Source organism: Myodes glareolus, chromosome 13 (assembly GCF_982192425.1).
Source record: "Myodes glareolus chromosome 13, mMyoGla1.1, whole genome shotgun sequence".
Lineage (NCBI taxonomy): Eukaryota > Metazoa > Chordata > Mammalia > Rodentia > Cricetidae > Myodes > Myodes glareolus.
Window position 1 is genome coordinate 26,989,402 of NC_142038.1, and position 25,782 is coordinate 27,015,183.

The 25,782-nt window shown below is 45.2% G+C and overlaps 1 protein-coding gene across 1 annotated transcript in view; it reads right to left on the minus strand.

The window, feature by feature from the left end:
- Pde6a (phosphodiesterase 6A) overlaps nt 1-14,219 on the minus strand; it is a 62,946-nt gene extending 48,727 nt beyond the window's left edge. The window contains exons 1-4 of the mRNA XM_087896026.1: nt 13,438-14,219; nt 5,138-5,290; nt 4,293-4,382; nt 3,425-3,565 (exon numbers count right to left, since the gene is read on the minus strand). Of these exons, the coding sequence (XP_087752152.1) occupies nt 3,425-3,565; nt 4,293-4,382; nt 5,138-5,290; nt 13,438-13,911 (858 nt within the window). The 5' untranslated portion in view covers nt 13,912-14,219. The remainder of the gene's footprint in view (nt 1-3,424; nt 3,566-4,292; nt 4,383-5,137; nt 5,291-13,437) is intronic.
- Nucleotides 14,220-25,782: the final 11,563 nt, after the last annotated feature.

Genomic DNA, 25,782 nt, shown 5'->3' on the forward strand with positions numbered 1-25,782 from the left:
TTTTTCTTTTTACCATGACCCAAGACACAAGAGAAAGATAGAGAAAGGAGGGTGGGGGATGGAGTTCAGTTGTTAGAGTGCTTGCCTCGTGTGGCAGTCTGAATGTTATGGGGGGGGCATAATCTCATAGGGAGTGGCTCTATAAGGAGGTGTGGCTTTATTGGGGTGGGTATGGCCTTGCTGGAGGAAGTGTGTCACTACAGGGGTGGGCTTGGAGGTTTGCTATGCTCAGGATCCTGTCCAGCAATGTCTCAGTCAACTTCCTGTTGCCTGCAAGATGGAGGACACTCTGCTATTTCTCTAGCATCATGCCTGCCTGCATGCCTCCATGCTCCCTGCCATGGTGATAATGGATTGAACCTCTAAAACTATAAGCAAGTCACCCCAATTAAATATTTTCTTTTAATAAGAGTTGCCATGGTCATGGTGGTTTTTTTTTCACAACAATAGAAATCCTAACTAATACACCTAGCCTGCCTAAAGTCCTGTGCCCCAACCCCAGCACAGAATAAAACGAGTGTCGAAGCATTTGCCTGGAATCCCAGCACTTGGGAGTAGAGACAGGAAGATCAGGAGTTCAAGGTCATTCTTGGCTACATAGCAAGTTCAAGACTAGCCTAGGATCCAAGAGACCTTATCGCAAGAAAAAAAGGAAAAGGGGGGAAAGAAAGAAAGAAGCAGAAAGAAGGCTTAGGAGAAGAACCCACTAGGGCTTCCCAGGCTTCCATCTGTGGCTTGTCCGCCGGTGTTCTTTGCATGCAGAGATACAAAGGTTGTGTTAGATCAAAGTCCGGAGAAAGTTTTCCTTGTCCAGGGCTCTCTCTGATCATTGAACTGTTAACACTTGGGGACAAACAGTGACCTGTTAGCCCTGCATTGCTGTGTGTAGATGCCACCCTTCATGCCTTGTTCCTTTGAGCACACTCCTCCTGATGGCTGGATTATGTTAATGTCACCCAGAAAACAAACAGAAGGGAGCTCACAGAAAGTTCAGATGCCACACCCTCAGCCTTCTGTCCAGACGGACTCTTTTGCTAGACTTCTGACAACAGAAAGAAATTCCAGCCTGGGTGACCATATGAACTGGGGACCTACTGGTGTGGGAGAATTGTCTGTATTCTGTCAATCATGTATTTTAATAAAACGCTGATTGGTCAGGCAGGAAGTATAGGTGGGTCAACCAGACAGGAAGTGGAGGCAGGGCAATGAGAATAGGAGAAGGCTAGGGAGGAGGAATCCTCCTCTGACACTCCTGCACAGACCACCAAAGAGGCAACATGTGATCTGACAGCTGAAAAAGGTACCAAGCCACGTGGCTAACATAGATCAGAATAATGGGGTAACATAAGTTATAAGAGCTAATAAGTAGCCTGACCTAATGGGCCAATCAGTTTAGAATCTTATGGAGTCTTGTGTGTGATTTTTCCTTGGGAGTTGCTGGCTGTGGGGTACTGGGCGGGACAGAAACCCCAACAAGCCGGCCCTCATGTTACAACCTACCAAAGCCCCATGTCCTGTTTGCAACTTGTTTGTGGTGCATACAACACATTACAGACTTAGAACATGGATTCTCAACCTTTGGGTCGCGACCCCACTGACAAGCTTCTATCTCCAAAGAAAGATTTACCTTACGATTCATAACAGTACTAAAATTACAGTTATGAAGTAGCAATGCAATAATTTTATGGTTGGGGTCACTACAACATGAGGAACTGGGAGGAAGGTTGAGAACCACTGCCCTAGAAGAACTTAGTATCTCCTGAAGAAGATAAGCAATAACTCGGTTGCTGCTAGGAATGGCAGGTGAAGAGAAAGAAATACTCAATTTGAAGTCCCCAATTATGAAAGGGTAGAAAAGACAGGGAGAAACTACAAGAGATATAAAACATAGTGAAGAACTCCAACATAAAGTGCCAAATTCAGAGATCTCCTCACAAGTGGACATCTTGACATTGAACACGCAAACTGAAATCAAGGCAGTATGACACTGTAGAATAATAGAAAAGCAACCAGTGCAACAGAGCAGAGAGTCCAGAAACCAAGCCAGGGAAAGATGGGCTTTTCAATGGGATCGCGACAACAGGTGGTCTTTTTGTTAGAGCAATGGGAAAGGGCGGGTTTTTTCCAGATGAGGTAATGGTAGGTTGGGTGTCCACGTGAAATAGTAATATTTATCATATATCATAGTATACATTAAGTTTTTCTAGTATACTGTAGAGCTACATGTGAATTCCATAAAAACAAAACTTACACAAATTGGCATAAGTAAATACCTTTCTGATCCTGGAAACTAGAAAAAGACTTCTTAAATGGTCTAGTAACTTCATAAAAGTCACTAGCCATAAGAAAAACTGATTCCTCAAACTACACTATGACTCCGATTTATATTCACCTAAACAAGCTTTTAAGAAAAAGAAAGCACCAAATTGGAGAGGACGTCTGTGGGACAGCGGGGACGTCTGTGGGACAGCAGGGGACATCATCTGAGGGACAGCGGGGACGTCTGTGGTACAGCAGGGGACGTCTGTGGGACAGCAGGGGACATCGTCTGTGGGACAGTGGGGGACATCTGTGGTACAGCGGGGACGTCTGTGGGATAGCGGGGGACGTCTGTGGGACAGCAGGGGACGTCTGTGGGACAGCAGGGACGTCTGTGGGACAGCGGGGGACATTGTCTGTGGGACAGCAGGGGACGTCTGTGGGACAGCAGGGGACATCTGTGGGACAGCGGGGGACATCGTCTATGGGACAGCAGGGTCGTCTGTGGGACAGCGGGGGACATCGTCTGTAGGACAGCGGGGGACATCATCTGTGGGACAGCAGGGGACGTCTGTGGGACAGCGGGGGACGTCTGTGGGACAGCGGGGGACATCGTCTGTGGGACAGGGGGGGACGTCTGTGGGACAGCGGGGGACGTCTGTGGGACAGCGGGGGACATCATCTGTGGGACAGCGGGGACGTCTGTGGGACAGTGGGGACGTCTGTGGGACAGCAGGGGACATCGTCTGTGAGACAGCGGGGACGTCTGTGGGACAGCGGCGGACATCATCTGTGGGATAGTGGGGGATGTCTGTGAGGCAGCAGAGGATCCTGGTCCACACTTGCAAAGCCATCAGTAGGATGGCTCCAGGGTAAAAGCACTTGCCAGGAGAGCCTGATGACCTGAGTTCAGTCCCCCAGAATCCTCGATGGAAGGGGAGACCTGATTACCAAAAGTCGTCCTCTGACGGCTACACCCGTGCTATGTCTGGCCTGCTCCTCTTCCATCGGTTCTGGGAGTCAAACTCTGGTCCTCGTAGCTCTGAGGCAAGCACATTACTAACCGAGATGTCTCGCTAGCTTGGTAAAATCTTCCACAGCCATGCAGACTCACCCAGGCTGTGTCCTGTGCTAGGTGAATCTGGTGTCCTTGAAATTGTCTTACCTTCTGTTTGGTCATGTCTAAGAGGCCTATGGAGTATCTGTCACAGTTGAGGAAAGCCCGGACTGTGTACAGGGCTTTGTGGAACTGTCTCTCTATATCCGTGAGCTCTTCAAAGACCTTGCTCCCAGACCACAGCAGTATCTGCAGACATTTGAAAAAAAATGATCAGAGTTGTTGAAAGTTTCTTAGAAAATAACAATTCTGCAAAGTTTTCTAGTTTACTCCATTTAACTCTTACAAATATCTAGAGAAATAGGCTCATTTGCCCCATTTTATAGGTGGAAAAACTGAGGCATTGGGTCCAACTTTTTCCATTTATTTTATCTCACGTGTTATTAATAATATATAATAAGCACAGGGTTTAAGGATGCAGGTCAGTAATATAGGTCTCGAGTTCAATCCCCAACTGCAAAAACCATACAATAAAATAATAACAAGTAGTCAAAGTACCCTACATATGTCCTCTTATTTATTTTGATAACACTCTTTTGAGAATGATATATAATTATTTCCATGTTTTGTTTTGCTTTCTTTGTTTGTTTCGTCAGGGTCTTGAGTAGCCCAGTCTGACCTCCACATTCCTGATCCTCCTGCCTCCGCCTCCAGAGTGCTGGATTGCCACGCTGCACCACCACGCCCATCTTACGTGTCCACGTTATCAGAGAGGCTTAGCAACTCGCTTAAGGTCTGCCAGCTCGTTGGTGAGCAAACATTCAAATCCAAGCACAACCACTCTAGGATTACGAGCATCCGCCACCTCCTAATACAGGGCATTCCCGCTAGACACAGCTTGGCTTCACAGTACCTTCACACCTACTGCCCTGACGACATCAACGCTTCAGCAGAAGGGCTTGCTCAGGCTACTCACCTGGCCACGCCGAGTCTCACAGCTGTGCAGGTAACTCAAATGGTACACCTTCATGATCAGATTCACGAAGTTGAGGTACTTGAGAAGAATCTGTAGATGCAAACAGCAGATGAGACAGAGAAATCCTTCCTCGGGCCGCTTCTGCCACCAGCAAATGTCTGACCATCGTGAAAACTTGCACAGAGGCAATCTGCACAATTGAACCATGAATGGCCGCATGAATGGAAACTCACCATGCTTGTTGATTTATTGAGAGTGTAATTAATAAAAATAGCTAGTATTTATTGAACTTGGTGGCCCTATGTTAAGTCACTGGTGTATGTTACCCAATCATTACAAGCCACTCTGAGGTAGATACTGTGAAATCACTGACACTTTACAAAAAAAAAAAAAAATAATAGATTCAGAGAAGATAAGCACTTTGTCCAAATAAAACAACAAGATTCTGGAAGGTCCAGAACAAATACCTCTCATTCCTAACTCCAAAATCCAATGTCTGGACAGTCATAGTCCCCTGCCTCCCTCAGAGATTAACATCTGGGCCCTGCCCCCTCTCTCTTTTGGTTTTTGAGACAGGGTCTGCATGCAATGCCCTAAAACTCATTATACAGCCCAGGCTATACAATTATAATTATAGTTGTGCACCACCACATTGTGACAATACTCCTGCCCCAGCTTCTCAGTACCGGAATTACAGGCACGGGCTGACATACTTGACTTGTCCTCCTGCTTTATATATATATGTATGGAAACTAAAGCCAAACCAAATGGCAAGATTGGGGAATTCCACGAGCAGGAAGAACCGGCTAGCGTGGCGTCCTCAGGAGCATCTCAAGCAGTCTTACCTCTTCGTCTCTCTTGGTGAAGTGGGGTCCGTCTATTTTATTCACAGCCATGATGATGGCTACCACGTCCTTCCCATTCATGATGGGGCAAGCCAGGATGTTCTTGGTCTGATACTCTGTGAGTTCATCCACAAAGTCACAGAAATGCTCATCCTGAGAGATGGGAGAGACAAGCAAATGACCACAAGGACGGGGGAGCCTCTCAGAGCCCCTGCTGTCCATCTGCTCCCCCTAGGCAAGGGCAGAACAACTTGAGGACTTAAGGTGATCATGTACACCTTCAGCATCCACCAAAAGAGGAAGGACTGAGAGGCCACCCACCAAGGGCCACGGAGGACAAACACTTCAGGGCAGTGAAGTCCAAGGTGGAAACTTAAATGGGAACCGTGAGGACATAACCATGATGATGCCAGTGGGCGTTGCCCATGGCACCCTATCGCATCTTTCCATCTTCATCCTCCCTGCAGCCTAAGAGAGAGGGACCAACAGCCCACCTCACAGAAAGGGGATCTGCAACTCAAAGTTAACACAGCTTGGGAGCGTTTAGACCCTGGCCTCAACTCTGCCCTGCTCGCATAAGCCCCGGTGAAGTTACACTGGGGTCCACTCAGTGGACCAAAGACTTTGTTATTTTCAGCCCCCACTCCCATCCAGTCTCTTATTTATTCAGGCACAGTCTCCCCATATATTCCATGCCAACCTTGAACTCTCAGTCCTTCTGCTCCAGCCTCCCACAGGTGCTGGAATCGTAGGCAGATATGTTCACCTTTTGTAACAAGCTGATTACAATTTACGTGGCCATTTCTCTTTTGTTTGTTTGTTTTTGTTTTTTGAGACAGGATTTCTCTTTGTCACTTTGTTGTCTGCCCTGGAACTAGCTCTTGTAGACCAGGCTGGCCTTGAACACACAGAGATCCTCCTGCCTCTGCCTCCGGTTTGCTGGGATTAAAGGCGTGCCCCACCACCGCCCAGCTTTACATGGCCATTTCAGTGGCCATCCCCACCCCAGAACTCTCTACGAAAGCGCTACTACATGTCAGGCCTGTACCAAGCGGCTGAGACTAAAGCTCCCCACTGAGGAGTCCCTAACTGTAATTCTGACTGACATCTTGATTAGGTCAAGAAGTTCCTTAGGAGACTAGTGAAGCAAACCTCTGGGCATGTCTGTGAGGGACCTTCCAGAGAGGATCGCTAAAGTGGGCCCTACTTGTAGGTGGCACCATCCCATAGGCTGGTGGGCCAGCTAGAGTAAGCTGTGAAGTGGGGAAAGTCAACCTGCTCCACGGCCTCCATATGAACTGCCCTGTCCTTCCCTGTCCCGAACACCTTCCCCATGCTGGACTCCTAGCCCCAAACCATGAACCAAAGCAATCTTTTTTTCCTTCAAGTAAAAACATTATTTATTGTCATTATGGGAGAGGCATGATGTTTATAGTGAGGGATGTGGGCTCACTGAGGGATTGCTCGTGTGGCAATCAGAGGAGAGCTTGTGGAGTAATTTCTCTTTCCACCTTTACACGGCTTCTGGGGATCACACTCGAGTTGCTCCTGAGCCATCCCAATGGCCTCCTTCTAGAGTTTCTGTCAGGTAATTTGGTCATAGCCGCACAAGAGAAGTTAATGGAGTAATACAGACCCTAAGGGCTTAGCTGAAAACCGCAGACCTTGGAGGTGCACACACCCTGACTCCCAGCCCTGAAGGCAGCCTGGCAGGACTTTCGAGGCTTTGATACAGTCCACATGGCCAGGGAAGGGAGACAGAGACCGGATTGTTTAGAGTCAGGAGAATCCACCTTTCTGTCTCTGACACTGTGGTAAATTTCCTGACTTCCCCGTCCATGGGACATGAGCCAGCACAAATATGTCCTGTGTGTGCTGTTCTGAGAAGGGCGATTCAGCCGCACAGCCGATCCATCGACTGTCTCCAAACTGAGGCGGCAGAATTTTCCCTACCGCTCGTATTCCTGGTGTGATGCCCTGTATTTTGGGATTTCCCTCTGGACAGAGAGAGATTAAACAAATAGGCAGTGGCAGAAGGTCAGCGAAGTTGGCTCAAACGGGTGAAGGGTAAAGGAATTAAGATTAAGCCAGTCATGCTCCACTCGTATCAGCGGTTGAGGATTAATTAGAAAAAGCTGTAAGACAGCAGCAGCTCAGGGGTTTTCTGTGTCATTCTTGGCAGACACGGCTGAGAGACTGAACTGCTCAGGGCTGGGCTGGGCTTGCTCAGATTCGTTTCAGTCAGTTCAGCTATGCAATACTTACCTTCATCCAGGGAAAGCCAGTACTTGGGCCTCATCTACCTCTGAGACAGATGTCTCTGAATCTACCAGCACCCTCTTTCTTAGTGGGTTAGTCACTTTTCTCATTATTATGTTCAAATACCTGACAAATGCAACTTCATGGAGAAAGGGCTTATCTTGGCTCCCAGTCTGAGGGGGTACAGTCTACCCTGTCCTGGAAGGTGTGCTGACAGGAACACGAGCAACCGATCACATTACAGCAAGCCGCAAGGAACAAAAGGCAACACTCTGTTTGCTGTCTTCCTTTTATACTGCCTGGAACTTCAGCCCATGGAAATGATGCTGCCCACAGTTAGGGTTACGCCTTCCACTTCAGTTAATCTGATCACAATACTCGCTGGGTGGTGGTGGTGCACACCTTTAGTCCCAGCACTCAGGAGGGAGAAGCAGGTGAATCTCTGTGAGTTTGAAGCCAGCCTGGTCTACAGAGCAAGTTCCAGGATAGGCTCCAAAGCTACAGAGAAACCCTGACTGGAAAAACAAACACAAAAACAAAAAAAAGAAGAAAAAGATAATAATCCCTCACCGACAGGCCCAGAGGTCTGTGTCTGAGGTGAGTCAAATCACTGAGTTCTCAGCCAAGGAACTCTTCACAAACACTCCAGCCCCCAATGACTGAAGTCTACCTATAGCCATACCATAATAAATAGCAAGCAACCACAACATAGGCCGTCAGTGGACCAGACGCAAATGGATTTGGAGGCATTTCCACTCAAACAATTTATTCTAATGTTTGTTTGTGTGTGTGTGTGTGTGTGTGTGTGTGTGTGTGTTGTATGCATGGGACTGAGGCGGAGGCCAGAGGGGGACATCTGCCTTGTTTCCTTGAGTCAGGTCTCCTATTGAACATGAAGCTGGTCAGTTTGGCTAGACTGACTGGCCACTGCACGCTAGGGATCTGCCTGTCTCTGTCTCCCAGTGCTGAGGTTGCAGGCACAGATAGCCATACCTCACTGTTGTGTGTGGGTGCTAGGGATCTGAACTCAAGTCTTCACATTTATACAGCGAGTTCTCTTACCTCCGCATCATCTCCTCAGTCCCAAACCATTGACTTTAAAGCCAGGCACAGGAGACACGGCTAAGGACGGCCCAGTGTCAGCATCCATTCACTCAGGACTGACTGAGTACTTTCTGTTTGAGGCACTGCTGTGACCCCTGGGGCTACAGCAGAGAGTAAAAGATTTTTAATCCTGGTCAAACTGTCAGTTAAATAGAGGAGATAGAAAAAAATAAGAAAACAGTTCAGCACTCTCTCGGCAGCCTGAGATGATGTGCTCTGAAGGAAACAAACCAGAAATACCTTAGCGGTGAGGGGAAGGGTGGCAGCCTGAAGCTGTTTGGGTTTGAGTAGGAGTCTGGAAGCCTTCTCTGGAGACACAGCCCTGAGCTGGAAGCCCAGGGCAGAGGAGTGCATTCATTCCAAGGAGGGGCAAAATGACTGCAAAGTCCAGGAGGTGGGAATGGGCTTGGAAGACTTGAAGAAAAGAAAGATGAATGCATCTGAAGCCTTGGGAGGGAGGGAGAGAATGAGGGGGCACCAAGTTGAAGGAAAAGCCTCAGTGTTTATTAATTCATTTGTATATTCATTGTTTACCGTGCAGCAGAGTCTCTGTGGATCTGAAACTGGCTTATAACTTACTGCGTAGCCAGTAGCCTCAGGCTCACCATCTTCCTGTCTTAGCCTCCCGAGTGCTGGGATTTCAGGTATACACCACCATGCCTAGATTTAAAGCACAATGCTGTTCTGCTTCTCATTCCTTATTCCCCAGTTCCTCCTTCCAAACACTCACAGTATTGGTTCTGACGGACCCATGGTGGCATCCGTTACTTACTGAATAATAGCGATGTGCTACGCTCAGAGCCAGATGGTTTCCATACATAATAGAATTAAGTCACATCAGCCCTGCCAAACAGCTACAGAGCTATCCCTTCTCATTCATGGACAAGTCTCAACAGATACAAGAAAATTGAAATAACTCTCTGAACCTGCTGGATATCAACAACAACCGAAGCAGGATGCTAGGTTAAATCTGAATTTCAAGTAGATGATAATTATTTTTACTTGTAAGCATATCTTAAATGCTGTGTGGGACATACTTACATGAGAGCATTACTCTTTGCTTATTTAAAATCCAAATTTAGCCTATCATCTTCCATTTTATTTGGCTTGCTGATCCCAAGTCTTTTAAGAAGAAGAGCAGAAGGGTGAGCAGGGATTTGCCAGGGATGCAGAAGTGCAGGAGAACCCTGGGAAACTTAGCTTGCAGTTTCATGTTCCAACAATGCAGTTATTGCAACCATTCTTATATTTTTTGGACAATGAAGGCTCAAAATACAACTTTATAGAGTTTCGGAGAACACTTAGAGCCCAGTCTTCTCTCCAACATCTTCTTTCTCCACTCAACCTCTAGTTACTCTTAGTAAGATCATGTCCGTCCCAGAGCCTGAAATTGAATGAGATTTCCCAAGTAGAACAAGCAAGCAACATGCAAATGTTGAACACTCAGAACTTTCTGGTCTTTACTGGACTTACAAGCAGGCCTGAGTCACTCACAGCCAGGGACGCTGCCCCGGACTCAAGGGCTTTTGGTAACGGATGGGTGTGGCTGTGAGGCTGACCTTTCAGAGCTGAACAGAAAATAACAGATCAGCATGGAAGTTCATCACCCTTTCAGGCCTGAGTCTTCTGGAATCAGAGGACCTTCTCAAATCCTCAGTTCTACAACACCAAGGCCTACAAAGGACTCAGCGCTTCTAGAGACTAAAAGACTCTAAAAGGAAAATTCCAGAAAGACAAGGTTAGAATCTTTTCCCTACTCTACAGCAGTGGAATGGATCTGTTACTTAGGATAGATCTTTACTAACAGTAATTGAACTGAAACAAGGAACAGGGACTGCCCATGTAGGCCTTGTGCCAGGAAGCTGGCAAAATAACTCAATGGATAATACACATATCCTACAACTCTGGGCTCAGAATTTAGAGCCCCAAATCAGTGTATAAGCCGGGTAGTTATGGCAACCCACCTGTAATCTCAGCATGTAGGAGGCAGAAACAGGGTGCTATCAATGGTTTATAAATTAAGTAGTGAGCCCAACCAGGCTAAATATTTGCTAAGGCTATGTTCTTAGGAAGTGACAATATTTGTGCCCAGCGCTGATCTCAAGGCATAAGGTCATAACTCTTGAAATATGGTTGGAAATAATCTTTCTTAAACAGCACTCCATTCCATGACCTCATTCTACAGATAAAGAGACGTGTGGCCTAGCAGAGGGTTGAGAGCACGGGCTCAAGGCCAGAGAAGCTGAGTTTAGATTCCACCTGAACTTTATGACTGTGTGACCCTGAGCAAGAGTTTCCATGTAGCACATGGATAGAGATGGCACATGGATATCTGATGGCACAAGATAGAGAGAGCTATTGCGCAAGACTGTGTCTTCACAGTCTTGGGAGAATGTCCCAAAGTTTGGAGGGAAGTGAAAGGAGGCACACTGTATCCAGCAAGACTCCTTCCCAAAACTCTAGTCCTGGATGCCAAGTAGGCATGCAGGGGAGACATGCTATCTTAGAACTCTCAGTGACTCTCTAAACTGCTGGAATTTTTAGGAAGACAACCAGGTAATCACTGGTTTTCATGGCCCTTTTGAATTTTTATGCCAGATTGGGCTAATGCTTTGGTGGCCCAAGACCTCCAGATCCCGTTGGATGAGGGGTGTGTGTGTGTGTGTGTGTGTGTGTGTGTGTGTGTGTGTGTGTATTTAGTACATTTATGTGTTTAGTACATTTATGTGCATTTGCATGTAGAGGGCAATGGTCAATCTTGAGTGCCATTTCTTAGATTGCTGTCCACCTTGTTTTTTGAGACAGCCTCTCATTGTCCTAGAGCTCAATGATTTAGCTAGGTTAGCTAGTCATTAAACCTCAGGTTCTGCCTGTCTTTGTCTCCCCAGATCTGGGATTACACGTATATGTCAGAGTGGTTGGCTTCTTCTATTTTTTTAATGTGGGTTCTAGGGGTTGAACTTTGGTTCTCATGCTGACTAGGTTATTTTCCAGTCCTTCCTCTTCCCCCTTTTAACCTTAAGACTATTTATCTGAAATAAATACAGAAGCAAGGGGAAGATAAAGTCACAAAATGTTCAGGAGGCCAGGTATATGGCACATGGAGGCAAGAGAATCTCTGTGAGTTCAAGGCTATCCTGGTCTACAAAGCAAGTTCCAGGCCAGCCAGGGTCACACGGTAAGACCCAGTCTCAAAATAACCAAACAAATAAAAATAATACAAAATGTGCAGGGGTTGGACCTTGAAAATAGTTAAATTGGATTTTTTTTTTTTTTTTTTTTTAGTTTTTCGAGACAGGGTTTTTCTGTGACTTTGAAGCCTGTTCTGGAACTAGCTCTTGTAGACCAGGCTGGCCTCGAACTCACAGATATCTGCTTCTGCCTCCCAAGTGCTGGGATTAAAGGTGTGCACCACCACCGCCTGGCCTTAAATTGGATATTTTAGGATGGCTGGTGTACTAGTAAATGAAGCCTCTGGCATCTAAGGATTAGCTTTCCGTGAGTGAGTAGGATAGCCCTGAAAAATCCCTGTCCTTTAGGCTGTGTTCATTAATCACTTGCTTTGTGCCTGACATTGTACAGGATCCCAGGATAAATACCTAATAAAGAAGGTCCTTGACGCATCACTTCAGGAAGGGGACCAGCTATGACAGAGGGTGTTCCCAAGGAAGTGACTGTTGAGCTGAGATCTGAAGAGTGAGTGGAGCTGACTTAGGCAGGAGACCAAGCAGACCTGCTCTAGAGCTGTCCAAGTTAATAACCAGCAGGGGAATTGGGTGGCTCATGGGGATCTTTGTCAGAACTGCCAGTAAATTTCCACAAGCTGCAGGATTTGGTTGGCTTGTTTCGGTTTGGGTTTTTGAGGCAGAGTCTCTGTAGTTCAGGTGACCTGTGACTGGACCCTGTAGTTCACTTAGGCTTAGATCTCTCACAGACCTTCTAGACTTCTGGATTTTTAGAACAATCAGGTAATCACTGTTAGCATTTTCAGTAATGGGACAATCTCCTGCTAGAAAATCTGAAGAAAAACATTGCATTAGTAATGCTTCTGTGAGGATGTGGAACCAAATCTAATTGTGAAGCCATAGTAGACAACCAGGCGTGGTGGCTTGCGTCTAATTCTGTCACTTGGGGAGCTGAGACAAGAGAATTGCCAAGAGTTTGAGGTCATCCTGGGCTACCCCAGGGACTTCTAGGCCATCATGGGATGCCAAATGAGTCAATCAGTCTGTCTATCTCTCTCTCTCTCCCTCCTCCCCCAGAGTATAGTTAACACAATTTAGCAAACTCATGGGGAGGATTAAATAAGTTAAAATGGAAAGGCATTTCTGTAAAATATTTGTGGGTTTGTCTGATTTTCCAAAAATATATTTCTTCAAATCCACCAACTTTCCAGAAAACAAAGACAGACTGAGCAGCGGTCTCAGCTGGGAGCGGACTAGAGAGACAGAATTCCATGGGTGTACATGAGACACCTGGAAAACACCGCATCTGAACTGCTAGGTGATTGTCTTATGTGGGCGTTGTGCTTCTCAAATTCCACCACTGTACTGTGGATATGGAAGAAATGTCCTGTTCTGGAAATACAGAATGAAGGCTGTATGAACTAAAGGGCGTGCCTGAAACTTCCTTCTAACAGGTCACAGAAATAGAGGGAGAAGCAGACGCAACAAGATGTTACTAATTGGTGAATATGACTGAAAGGCACACGTTTTTTCGTAGTATTTCAAACTCCTGCTAGTTTTGAATATTCTTTTTTTTCTAAATAAAAAGTGCTAATAAATTGTCAATAAATAATAAGATTGACAATAAAATAGAGGGCGATTTCATGCCATGACTCGCCCAGGCTTGGTGGCCAACAGCGACTCAGCCCACTTGGACCCTTGAACCCCAGAGAGCTGTATACCCCCAGAGCCTCTCATACAAGGAGAGCATACCTCCTCTGTGTTGGGGACATTGGCGATCTTTTTGGAGTGTGCGACGTGACCCACCACACCCATGTCCAGAGGGAAGACGATCTCGGAGTCAGGCACCACCAAGCAGTCCTCCAGGACGGCATCCTTGTGGACATTGAAGAGCCTGGTGGCGAGCTCTGCGATGCCATTGCGGGTCCGGTACATGAACAGGCTCATGCGGTCAGCCTGCAGGAGGAAGCAGAGCTTCTTCATGACGTTGAATGTGCTTTTCTCAGCCTGGAGGTTCTCCTGAAAGTCCCGCAGCAGGTCAAAGATGATTTCACTCTCCTCCACGCTATTCACCGTGTGGTAGTTGCTGAAGTCCACCGCTGCCTCCTTGGCCCCGAGGAGGTCTGAGATGACCTTCCCCCGGTAGTGGTAATTATAGTATTGTTTGGCAAAGCCAATGTTTGAGTCCAGGAACTGCTCTACCTCCTCAGCTGTCACCTCACCCATGGTTGGGACTCCCTCTTGCTGCTCCCAAGGAAGAGTTCAGGCTCAGGCCTTTCCAGAGCCGTTTCCCAGCAAATTGAATTCAATGTGCCCCGTGTCGGTCTGGACCTCTCTGGGTCTTGTCTGTAAATCTCACTGAGAGGGCCACACGGGAGCCGGAGCAAGCAGAGAGATTAAGTCATTAATACTTCCTAAGAATAAAAATTATGAGGCTCAGCATGTTCCAGATGCCAGTGGGCTCTGGGAGAGAGAACAAGAGTGGCCTTTTCATCCTGGTCCGATAAGGGCTTAGAGAAGACATTCATCTGCACAGCACTCCTGCAGAGGATGTTACAGGCAGCTCGGGAACAGCCTGCTACCTACCCGTAAATGCGTCCTCTCTGCCCCCAGTGGCTTTCTTTGGACCTGTGACACCCACGCCTGACGATTACTGTTTAGGAGACTGGTTTGGCTTCTTGGTCAGTCAGAAGAGCTAACAGGAGTATCTACAGTCCTCCACACTGGAAGGGTTAGCACTTTGACATCGCCACCTGCGAGCCTCCCTACCCGTTCCTCCAACCCGAACCTTCCTCTCTTTTACTGTGATAAAATGCCCTGACAAATCGCAGCTTAGGGGGAAAAGGGTGTATTTGAGTGCACAGCTTCAGGTTACAGTTCATCACTTGCCGGGGTCGGGGGTCATAGCAGCAGGAGCCTGAAACAGCTGATCACATCGCATCCACAATCAAGAGCAGAGAGAATGAATGCAGGCACTCCCGCTTGCTCGCTTGCTCATGGTTCGACTTACCCATTCTACAGTTCAGATCCCCTGCCTAGGGAATAGTGTTGTCCAGAGTAGGCTGTCTTCTACATCAATTACCTTAATTAAGACAACCCCCAATCCCTCATTGAGACCGTCTTCCCAGGTGACTCTAGGTTGTGTCGATTTGACAGTTAAAGCTAGCCACCCACACTCACTCCCTCTTTCCCTAAGCCTCCCAAGTGTGGGGCTTCCGTTGCCATGGCTGCTCCAGGCTGCTTGTATTGTACACAGGTATATCATGGTCTAACCGACTCTTGGCCTGATTTCATAATTTCTGCACACAAGGCTTTCTTGGGTTTGTATTTCAATGGTTTCTAATTTTAGTATTCTAAAGGCCCTTGTAAAAAAAATAACACACCTTCCATAGTTTTATTATAAAAATAATATATGTTCTCTGTAGAAAATAATGCAAAAGGACAATTAAAAGTCCATGTGAACCTACTGCTTGGAGGTAACCTCTAGTTCACAACTGGTCCTTCCAGAGAGACTGACTTTTGAAAGTCTATTTCCTTTCAACTCAATCTTTTTTCCTGGTTGTCCTTTCCTCAATGCGCTTTCTCTGACTCTAGCCTGTGCCTCCTTGGGTCGTTCATCAGAAATGCACACCACAATCTGTGGGTTATCAACTCCAGAGACTCTAGAAACACCAGCATTCTTCTTGATGCGCCTCTTCTGCACAAAGGGAGAAGCACGCGCTCTTTCTTCATGAACCTTACCTTAGGTTCCATGACAGCCCTGTGCTGGGAGCAGTGCCTTGTCAATGCTGTGGAATGCATGACTGTAAGCAGTAGTGGCCCTTTGAACTTTGTAAAGGGACTTTATTGTAAAGTGAATTATGTCCTTCCTTGTAAAATGTAATAAATTCTTGGACCCATTTAGTACTATGTACAAAGGTACCCCTCTCCACCCAATGGTAAACCATGACTTCCGCACAGGTTAGTGCTGCAGAATTCTCAGCTCAGCAGATTTGTGGTTTTCATCGGTATCGTCATGTGTGACGGTAGTTCAGAATCCTCTTAGTGGGATGAACAAGTCACAATTTATTTATATATTATTTTTAAGGGGGGGTGCTCCTTACGCTGATAGTCCACATGACCGTCTGAACTTCTCTAAGCCAGACGTCTTTCCCAGTTCTACGCAGTCTGCAGACGGTCAGGCTTCAGTATCGCTCGTCATGTCTTGTTATCTTAGCCCAGAAAAGTTCACCACCTTCCCCCAGTTCCTGCCAAGCTTCCCATTCTATTTCCTTTACTGTGTTTATTCTTTCCAGAAATTCTCTTGGTTTCTCCCCTTGTTCTCCTCTCTGCCTTCCCCCATTGGACTGGGAGCTTCATGAGGACAGAGACCTATCATTGTTTGTTCCCTAAGCCTTCTTCTAGGGCTGTCTGGCACATCCTTGGGGTACAGCATTGTTTTGTTTTTATTTATAAGTTTTAAATGTTCTTGACTACTGAACCTTATGCAATATAGAAAGGCAAAAAAGAAAATTAAAGATGAAATGTTTTTTCATGCTTAAAGGTTTTTGAAATACTTGCATATGCCAAGACTAATGTGGTTTTCCCATCTTTGTCGGCTATCATGAACATCTTTCAAAGGTACTTCTCATCCACTGTAATGACTGCAGAATATTCCTCTATGTTGTGGCACCGTCTTCAACAGCAAGGGCTCCTCACTTCAGCCCCATTGACACCTTGAGTCCAATAGTTTTTCATACACACTAAAGATACTTATCTCAGTTTCCAGCCACTAAATGCCAGAGAAGTCCCTTGGAATTGCGATAATTAAGAATAACGTGGACATTTCCCTGTGTCCTCTGAGAGGTAAATGGGTCTCTATGGTTAGATATTTGGGTTTCTGTGCATGTGGGTGCTGGTGCCCATAGAGGCCAGAAGAGGGCGTTGGATCACATGGAGTTGGAATTACAGACAGTTGGGAACACCTGATATGGGTGCTGAGACTCGAACTCTGGTCCTTGACAAGAGCAGCAAGTGCTCTTAACTACTAAACCGTTTCTCCAGCCCCTATAGTTCAGGGTCTGATTTTTCTAGTACTACAAATGTTATAATCAGTATCCTTATTTTTTTTTTTATTAAAAGTACCTGTAAATAAAATTCTAGTCCCAAGAGCTTGTAGGTATCTAAGGATTTGAATAAATAATGACTTTTCCCTAAGGCTGTAGCCCAGTGAACAAAAGGCTGTTTCCACCGTCTGTACCAGCCTGTCGCCGATTTACCTGATATGAATAGTTCTACAGAATAGGACCCTCGTAGTCATTCTAAAATCCTGTATTATAGATACTAATTTTGCAGGCCAGTGGGTATGAACATACCATGGTGTCTGTGTGGAGGTCGGAAGATAATCTGTGGGAGTCAGCTCTCTCCTTCCACTGTGTGGGTCCTGGGGACTGAAATCAGGTCATCAGTCTTGGCTGTAAGTGCCTTTACCCGCTGAGCCATTTTGCTGGACCCTTTTATTGTTTTTTTTCACAACTTCCATGCACATATTCTAAGGTCCATTCTAATATTTTTTTTCATCCATTTGGGGATTTGAATTTTATTCTTGCTGTTCCCCACCAACCCTGAACCTTCTACTCAGCCTAAGTGCCACAGCCTCCAAGTATTGTTCTTTGATGTCCCAATACATTATTTTGGGACCCCCTCCCCAACCCATTGATTTCTTTCCTTTTCAAGGGAATTTCTACACAGGTTGTGCTATATCTGTACTTTCATACAGTTCAGTTCCTTGAGCATAAGACTAAAATTCTACTCAATCAATTAGGTATTTATTTTATTTTTTGAAATAATCTTGGTGCTTTGCCCAGGTTGAGCACAAGAGATCATCCTCAGCTTCCTGAGTACCTAGAACTTCGGGTGTGTATTTTGGCTTTAAACTAGGTCTAAAAGAGTGTCCCAAAGAGGCCAGCCCAGGACCTTTCCTATAGTGTGACACTAAGCTCGGTTCTGATTATGAATATTGACCTTGTTTTATAGGATGATATATTTTTACCACCTTTTTCAATGTACCAGAATGAGCAAAGCAAGGCTGTTGAAGAAACGTGGTCTTCAGTGGCAGCATGAGGTGGTGGATACTTTAGAAGGTAGGGTTGGAAGATATCAAGGACATGGAGCCTCCACTCTGCTGAAAAGATAGTGTTGTTGCTAGAATGTTCAACTTATGGGGCTCATCAACTGCTCTGAAGATGGAATGTTACAAGCAAGCCTACTGGATTTGGTTCTCAGTTTTCAGCACACAAAAATGACTGCTGAACTTGCCTAAAGGTGAGATGGTCCTTCGGGGTTCCTGCTTCATGAAAGAGTCTGCCAGACTTTCTGCAGGACACAGAAGAAAGTGACTGACAAACTGCCAATATAAGCAAAACAGTCTTTTAAATTTCCTGCTTCATGAAAAAGTCTGCCAGATACTATGGGCCTAGAGCTAATGATGGATGCCCCAGCGTTACAGAAGAACTTTTGGTGACTTTCCAGGCAATGAGATGTCTCTGTCAATTCTAGAGTTTTGGAGGTTGCTTATCATGCACTTTCTGTTTACTTAGGTAATATTATATCCTTCTGGGGTCTTTGATGAAGTTGAAGACAGATAGTTGTAAATATAGTTTTCCTTAGTTATGATAAAGGATAAATTAGATATAAAAATTAAACTCACAAAAAATATTGTAACCGTTATTCTTGCTTGATACCTGTTTTATTATATGTAATTTTACTATGTTAAAGTTTAAATTTTCCTTTTTATTTAGACAGAAAAGGGAAGATAATGTAGGATTCCCCTATGTACTCTGTGAATATGTTTTATTCCCATTGGTTAATAAAGACGCTGCTTTGACTTATGGCAGGGTAGAATATAGCAGGGTGGGAAATCCAAGCAGAGACAGAGAAGGAAAGAAGGCAGAGTCATAGAGACATCATGTAGTCACCCAAGATGCAAGAGGTAACAAACCAAGAGCTTTGTGGTAAAATTTAAAGTAATAGAAATGGCTTAATTTAAGATATAAGAGTTAGTTAATAAGAAGCCTGAGTTAGTAAGCCAAACAGTGTTGTAATTAATAAAGTTTCTATGTGATTTGGGTGGCTGGGAAATCAAATCAGACTCTCAGCTTACACAAGGCAGCTCAAGTCCTCTTCACAGCCCTCACCACTTCAACCAAGTCTCCAGCAGGAGATAGCATCTAATGTGAGCCAAGCAAATGTCAGAATAACGTTCCTAGACCTCCAGGAGTATGAGCTCCATAAACCTCCGTGTGTGTGTGTGTGTGTGTGTGTGTGTGTGTGTGTGTGTGTGTGTATGCATGTGTGTGATGTGTGCCTGGGCGTGTGCATGTATGCGTGTATGTGCATATGTGTGCACAAGTGCACATGTCCATACCTGCACCCATGAAGCCCAAAGATTAGTGTTGGATCTCTATCACTCTTCACCTTAATTTTTTTGCTTGTTTGTTTGAGGCAGAGCCTCACTATGTAGCTCTGGTTGACCTGGGACTCGCTTTGTAGACCAGTCTGGTCTTGAGCTCACAGAGATCCTGCCTGCCTCTGAGCACTGGGATTAAAAGCATGCCACTATGCCCAGCTCACTTTACTTTAAAAAAAAAAAAAAAAGACTTGTTTATTTATTTATTTAATGCGTAGTTTTTTATTCGCCTAACCTTTTGAATGTGTACTGTGTGTGCAGGTGACTGTAGAGACCAAAAGAGGGCAGCAAAGCCCAGGGAGCTGGAGTAAAAGCAGTTGGAAGCTGTGTGGTGTGGGTGCTGGGACCTGACCCCAGATCTTTTGTGAGAGCAGCAAATGCTCTTAACCACTAGGCCATCTCTCCAGACCCTCTACCTTCTTTTTTGAACTTGGGTCTCTCACTGAACCTGGAGCTCACTGATTGGCGAGACTGGATAGCCACTGAGCATCTGAGATCCTCCTATTCCTGCCCCTTTTCTCAGACTACACCACCCCCGGTACTGGAATTACAAGTAACATGCTGCTTTGTTTTGTTTTTATGTGAGTGCTGAGGATCGAACTCAGGCTTGCCAAGCACCTTATCCACTGAGCCATCTCCCCTGCTCCAAACTTCTTTTCTTAACAAATTACCCAAATACACAGGGCAGTTGATGGTGCACACCTTTAATCCCAGCAGTCAGAGGCAAAGGCAGGTGGATCTCTGAGTTTGAGGACAGTCTGATCTATAGATACAGAGCTCCAGTACAGCCAAGGCTATCCAAAGAAAACCTGTCTCAAAAAGGGCAAAGCAAAAACAAAACAAGCAAACAAAAAACCCAAATTACTCAAATGAACTGATGTTTGCAATAGGTTGTTTCTTAAACTATCTCTGGTTTCAGATATTAGGTAAAACACTGGAAAAGCAGTGCTTTGGAAACAAGAACTTCTTAAACCATAAAGGAAAGTCTTTTTGTATAATTCACTCAAAAAAATAAAGTGCTCCCAGGAAGAGAAAAAACAGGTTATGATAAGTCCAACATGACACTCACTCATTCTGTGACTTTGAGGAAGTCCACCTTGGCCAAGTCTTCAATTTCATTATCATCACACAAAAGAGTTGATTTATCTCTAACCTGCTAGCCTCAGGGTTCCAAGTGAGTTCAGCGTGAGGGGAGAACTGGCCAGGAACAGTTAATCCCTCCATTCCTAGCCCATAGCCTTGCTAAAGGAGTCTTCTGAAATAATAGCTGCAGAAGTTTATTTAGAATGACCCCTACTCCACAATCCAGACTTCAAAGATGAAAAAACGCAAAACAGAAACCTTAGCTGACTCAAACCACAGGTGATTAAAGTAATTTCTAAAATGAGACAGGATGTATGTAACATGAATTTCACCATTTGAAACATGCCATCTTCAGCACTTGGGAGGCAGAGGCAGGAGGGATCATTTATGAGTTAGAGACTGGCCTAGTCTACAAAGTGAGTTCCAGGCCAGCTAGGGCTACACAATGAGAACCTGTCTCAATCATAGTCATAATCATAACAATCATCATTATCATAATGATGATGATATACCATCTGATACAATTCCTGCCTGTGCAGCCATTGCCACCAATTGCAGAATCACACCAAGTCTCTTGTGTGTCTGAAGTCACTCCCAGCGCTCCTCCCTGCTCACACCCAGGCAAACACCCACCTACTTCATTTTCTTTCCTGTATACTTCCTAGGACATGAATTGTGCAATGTGTGGCTTTTGTGTTGGACTTTTTCTTTCATTTTCTTCCTTTCTTTCATTTACTTATCTATTTATTCATTCATTTATTGTTGAGGAAGAGTCTCCCGTAGCCCAAACTGTCCTTGAATTCTCTGAATTGATGTAGAAAAGGAGGGCTTTAACACCTGATCCTTCTGCCTCCACCTCCCAAGCAGTTGGGATTGTAGGGTGCACTCACACCTAGTATAACTTCTTTCAATTAGCATAATATATTCAAGGTCTCCATCCATGCTTGATTCCTTTTTATGTATGGTTATACCACAATTTACCTACTCATTCATCAGACTGAACGTTTTGATTGTTTCCACTTGTGGGCTATATGTTCAGTTGTTTTTCTCACTGCTCTGACCAAATACTTGGCAAAGAGCAACTTACATGGGGCAGGAGGGTGGAGACTATGAGGGTCTATCCTGGTGGGGAAGCACGGCAGCAGAAGTGTGGGGCAGGTGGTCACATTGTGTTCCCAGGCAGGAAAACGGACACAAATGCTGGTGTTTGGCTGGATTTTTCCTTTCTGTTTAGTCCAGAACCCTGGCTCAGGGAGTGGAACCCTGGCTCAGGGAGTGGGAGTGGTGTTGCCCATCTAGAAAGGTGGATCTTCCCTGCTCAATTAGACATTTCTACAATCACCCTCAAAGAGACGCATCCAGATGGTTAATCAACTGTCAAGATTAACCATCATAGCTGTTGTGAACAGTTGTGTATAGTGTTTTTATGAACATGTCTTCAATTGTCTTGAACATATTCAGGAGTGGAACCACTGTGGGTGATTTTAAGATTCCAAGTTTTAGGGTAAAGAAGATGAAATCAAAGGAAGGAACAGGGAGCACACAAGGCAATACACAGGGCTAGGAGAGGTGTCTGTGGGTGTAATGGTCTGTCCTGTCCCTTTAAGAGACAAGCCGCCCCCCCCCTCCAGGCAGATCTTCCTTCCTCTTCCAGTCTGAGTCCTTTCCTTTCTGTCTCTTTTCCCACCCCATTCTGGTTCGTTCTCTCTCTCTCTCTCTCTCTCTCTCTCTCTCTCTCTCTCTCTCTTTCTGCCTTTCTCTATTCTTTTCCCTTTTCCCCTTTCCCTTCCATAACCCACTAAATAAATATTCAACTTCACTCTGCATGGCGCGCCTATCCATCTTGGTCTCTCACCTGCCATATGGCTCCCTGCCTGGGACTGGCTGCCTTGGTGGCCCGCTGTGGTCTTAGGACCCACTGTTCACTACACCACTCATGGACCTGCAGCGTTTCTGCTGCTGTGCCCCTTGGGGAACTGCAGAATTTTTATTTTAAACCATAACAGTGGGAAACTGAAGGGTTAAGGGCAGTGGGGAGCAAAATCATTTTGGAAAGACCGGGACTCTGAAATCCGAGGTCTGACTGAACAAAAATGGGCTGGTCAGCATATTAGTAGTCACCACACATTGTAGTGCTGGGTGTAAAGTTTTCCACAGACAAGGGTGAAGAGGCTGGGGGTGTCTGAGCAAGAGAAATCTCTGAAGATCTGTCGGGAGGGTGCCAGCTTGTTCAGAAAGGTTCCTGAGAGCAGGGTGATCTACTAAGACAAAGGTATAAGTTACTATAATCAAAAGGAGGAAACTGGGTGTGGTGTGCATAGCAGTAATTCCATAACTCAAGGGGCTAAAGAAGGAAGATTGCTATTTAAGGCCAGCCTGGGCTACATAGGAAACTTTGAGGCCAGAAAAACTATCCAGTAAGACTCTGTCTCCAAAAACAGAAAACGAGACAGAAGGAGGCTAGGCCTGGTGCTGCACACATGCTATCCCAGGGCTTGGGAGGCTGAGACAGGGGAATGAGAAGAAAATCTGTCAAATGCTGCATCAATTATTTAAAATCATTTTATGTGACTATTGTGAGGGATTAAATGAGTAATGTTTTATTACTCTATAATATAATACAAAGTCGTGAATGTGAACATTAAACTGAATCATAAAACTGACAGAAATTTTATTTCCACACACAAATGGCAATGTGTTAAATTTGATGGTAGTTATTCAGTTATTTTTCATTTATTTTAACTATAAAATACTTGGTTCATCGTATGGGTAGTAAGCTCCATGCCGTTGGTACCAACTTGTACTTAGTCATGGTTCTAGTACTGTGAAGAGATACCATGGCCAAGGCAACTCTTACCAAAAAAAAAAAAAAAAAGCATTCAGTTGAGGTTAGCTTACAGTTTTAGAGGGTCAGTCCATTACCATTATGGCAGGGGGGCGTGGCGGCATTCAGGCAGGCCCTGGAGTCTGGGTCGTCTCTGTCACTGTGATTCTGTAGGATCAGCCTGTGTCCCTGTACAGGACATTTCGCTGTCATTAAGTGCTGCTTTAGCTCTCATTTCCTGATGGAAGGAAGACCTTTCTCTCCTAGGCTTGCCAAACCCCACCTCCTCCAGAAAGCCACAGAGGCCAGTGTCCCTGACAGGACGGCTGCTTTAGAACTGCTAGATAGCCTTGCAGGGCCCCACCTTCATTTTCCACACATCTTGGTTCACTTTCATATTTTATTTATTCTTACCCTTGACCTAGAGTTGGTGTCAGTTCCTGTCTGACTACCTATTGACTATTCTTATTCAGCTAGATGAATTTCCTGTTGAGTTTGGAAGATCCTTTCTGGTTTTGGATGAGGATCTAACCTGGGGTCATTTGTAAAACTCGTCAAGGTTTGCCGTTATCTTTACTTTGCTTCACGTTTTTTTATCCTTTAGGCTCAGATTTGATATGGGATTCCCCTCTGTATGCTGCGAATACCATTGGTTAATAAAGGAATTTCTTTGGGCCTATAGCAGAGCTATAGGGGAACAGAGTTAGGTGAAGAAAACTAAACTGAATGATGGGAGAAAGGAGGAAGAGTCAGGGAGAAGCCATGGAGCTGCCCGCCAGAGATAGACACACTGAAATTTTGCTGGTAGGCCACAACCTCGTGGTGATGCTCAGATTAATGGAGATGGGTTAAATTAAGATGTAAGAGTTAACCAATAAGAAACTAGAGTTAATGGGCCAAACAGTGATTTGATTAATATGGTTTCTGTGTGGTTATTTCGGGTCTGAGTTGCTGGAATGCCAGGAAACAAACAAGTGGCCCTTCTAACAACAATTCTTTTTTAAAAACACAATTCTTTATTGATTCTTTGGGAATTTCATATCATGCACCCCAATCCTGCTCTCCTTCCAGTCGATTCATATCCACCCCTCAACTCTGCATCATTTTCCCCTAAGAACCCTCCAAATTAATAAAAACACACACACACACACACACACAAACCCACCTCGCTCCTCTGCCTTTCCAGCACCTCTTCATTCATCCTAGTGGCATAGGGTGCTGCCGTGTGTCACAGTGTACCCTTTACTCAAATCAGCCCAACCTACAAAATGTTCATTGCAATGAGTCATTGGTCTGGTTCTAGTCCTCTGGCCTCTGGCACACAATCATCACTGGACCCTCATCAGAACTCCTCTCAGACATCCTGCTATCGCCCTGAAAGAATTTTGTTTTAGCTTCTTTTTTATTTTATGTGCATGAATGTATTGCCTACATGTTTGTGTCCAGTGTTCACAAAGCTCAGAAGAGGGCTTCAGATTATCTGGAACTGGAGTTAGGGACAGTTGTGAGCCCCCATGTAGGTGCTGGGAATTGAACCTGGGTCCTCTATGAGAGCAACAACTGCTCTAAACCACTGAGTCTTCTCTCCAGCTAGGCCCAAATTCTTAACAATGGGTTCTGTAACCTTTTTTTTTCTTTAAGTTAGGAACTTTGGGTATATCATAGTCTGGTTTCTAGGACTGCATGCAACAAAATACTCGAGACTAGGACTTACAAAGAACAGAGGTTTATTTAGGTTAGGAGTTCTAAAATTTCACAAATCCAGTGTTGTGGTGAAGGCCATCATAGTTCCTGGCCATCATGGGAGTGGACAAGATCACATGGCATGGCAGGACACCAGAAGGTTTCAGGAGCTTAGCTAATTTGTTTCGGGTGATCTGTTGCCTCAGTGTACCTCAAAAATGACATTAACCCCTTTTATGAGGAACTTCCCAGTTATCTGTGCCCCCACCCTTACCCCTTCAAGGTCCCACAACCTCAGCCCCACCACACCAATGGCCAGTATTCCAGCACATGAAAAACGTTAATAGAAAATCAGGATCCTTCCAAAAGGTTCAGCCAAATCCCATCTTAAGTGCGGCTTTGACAATGGCATAGAAAGGCAGCAGGAGGGCACACACATTTAGGCGCCAGAGCCAGAAAGAGTTCAGTTTAAACCCTGTTCCTTTAATGAAAAAAGTTTTTGCCTTAGGGGAAATTATTTAAACTGCTGTATCAATTTCCTTATTTGCAACTTATTGATAATGATATTTATTGACCGAACTGCTGGGAGGCTTACACACTGAACAACTGACAACTGGGTCTCAAGAAGCATAGCTTTTAATTAAACTGATAACACAGTTCAATTACTAGGCAGCGTTCATTTGCTTTTGGTTTCTGTGACAAAACAGCTCTGACCAAAAAAGAGCTTAGAGGAAGAAGGGGACTTATTTGGCTTCCATTTCCAGGTCAAAGTCGGCCCACCCTGCAGGAGCTCAAGCAGAAACTGAAGCAGAAATCACAAGGAACACTGCTTCCAGGCGCCTGCTCAGCGACTTTGCTTACACGTCACGGTCCCACCTGCCTGGGGATGGTGCTGCCCATGGTGGGCTGGGCCCTTCCTCAGCAATTATCAATCTAGACAATCTTTGCCAGAATAGCCACGGGCAAGTCTGACCAGGTCAATGCTTCATTTGAGGTCCCCTCTTCCCAGCTGATTCTAAGTTGTATCAAATGGAAAGTAAAAGTTAATGAGGACAGGCGG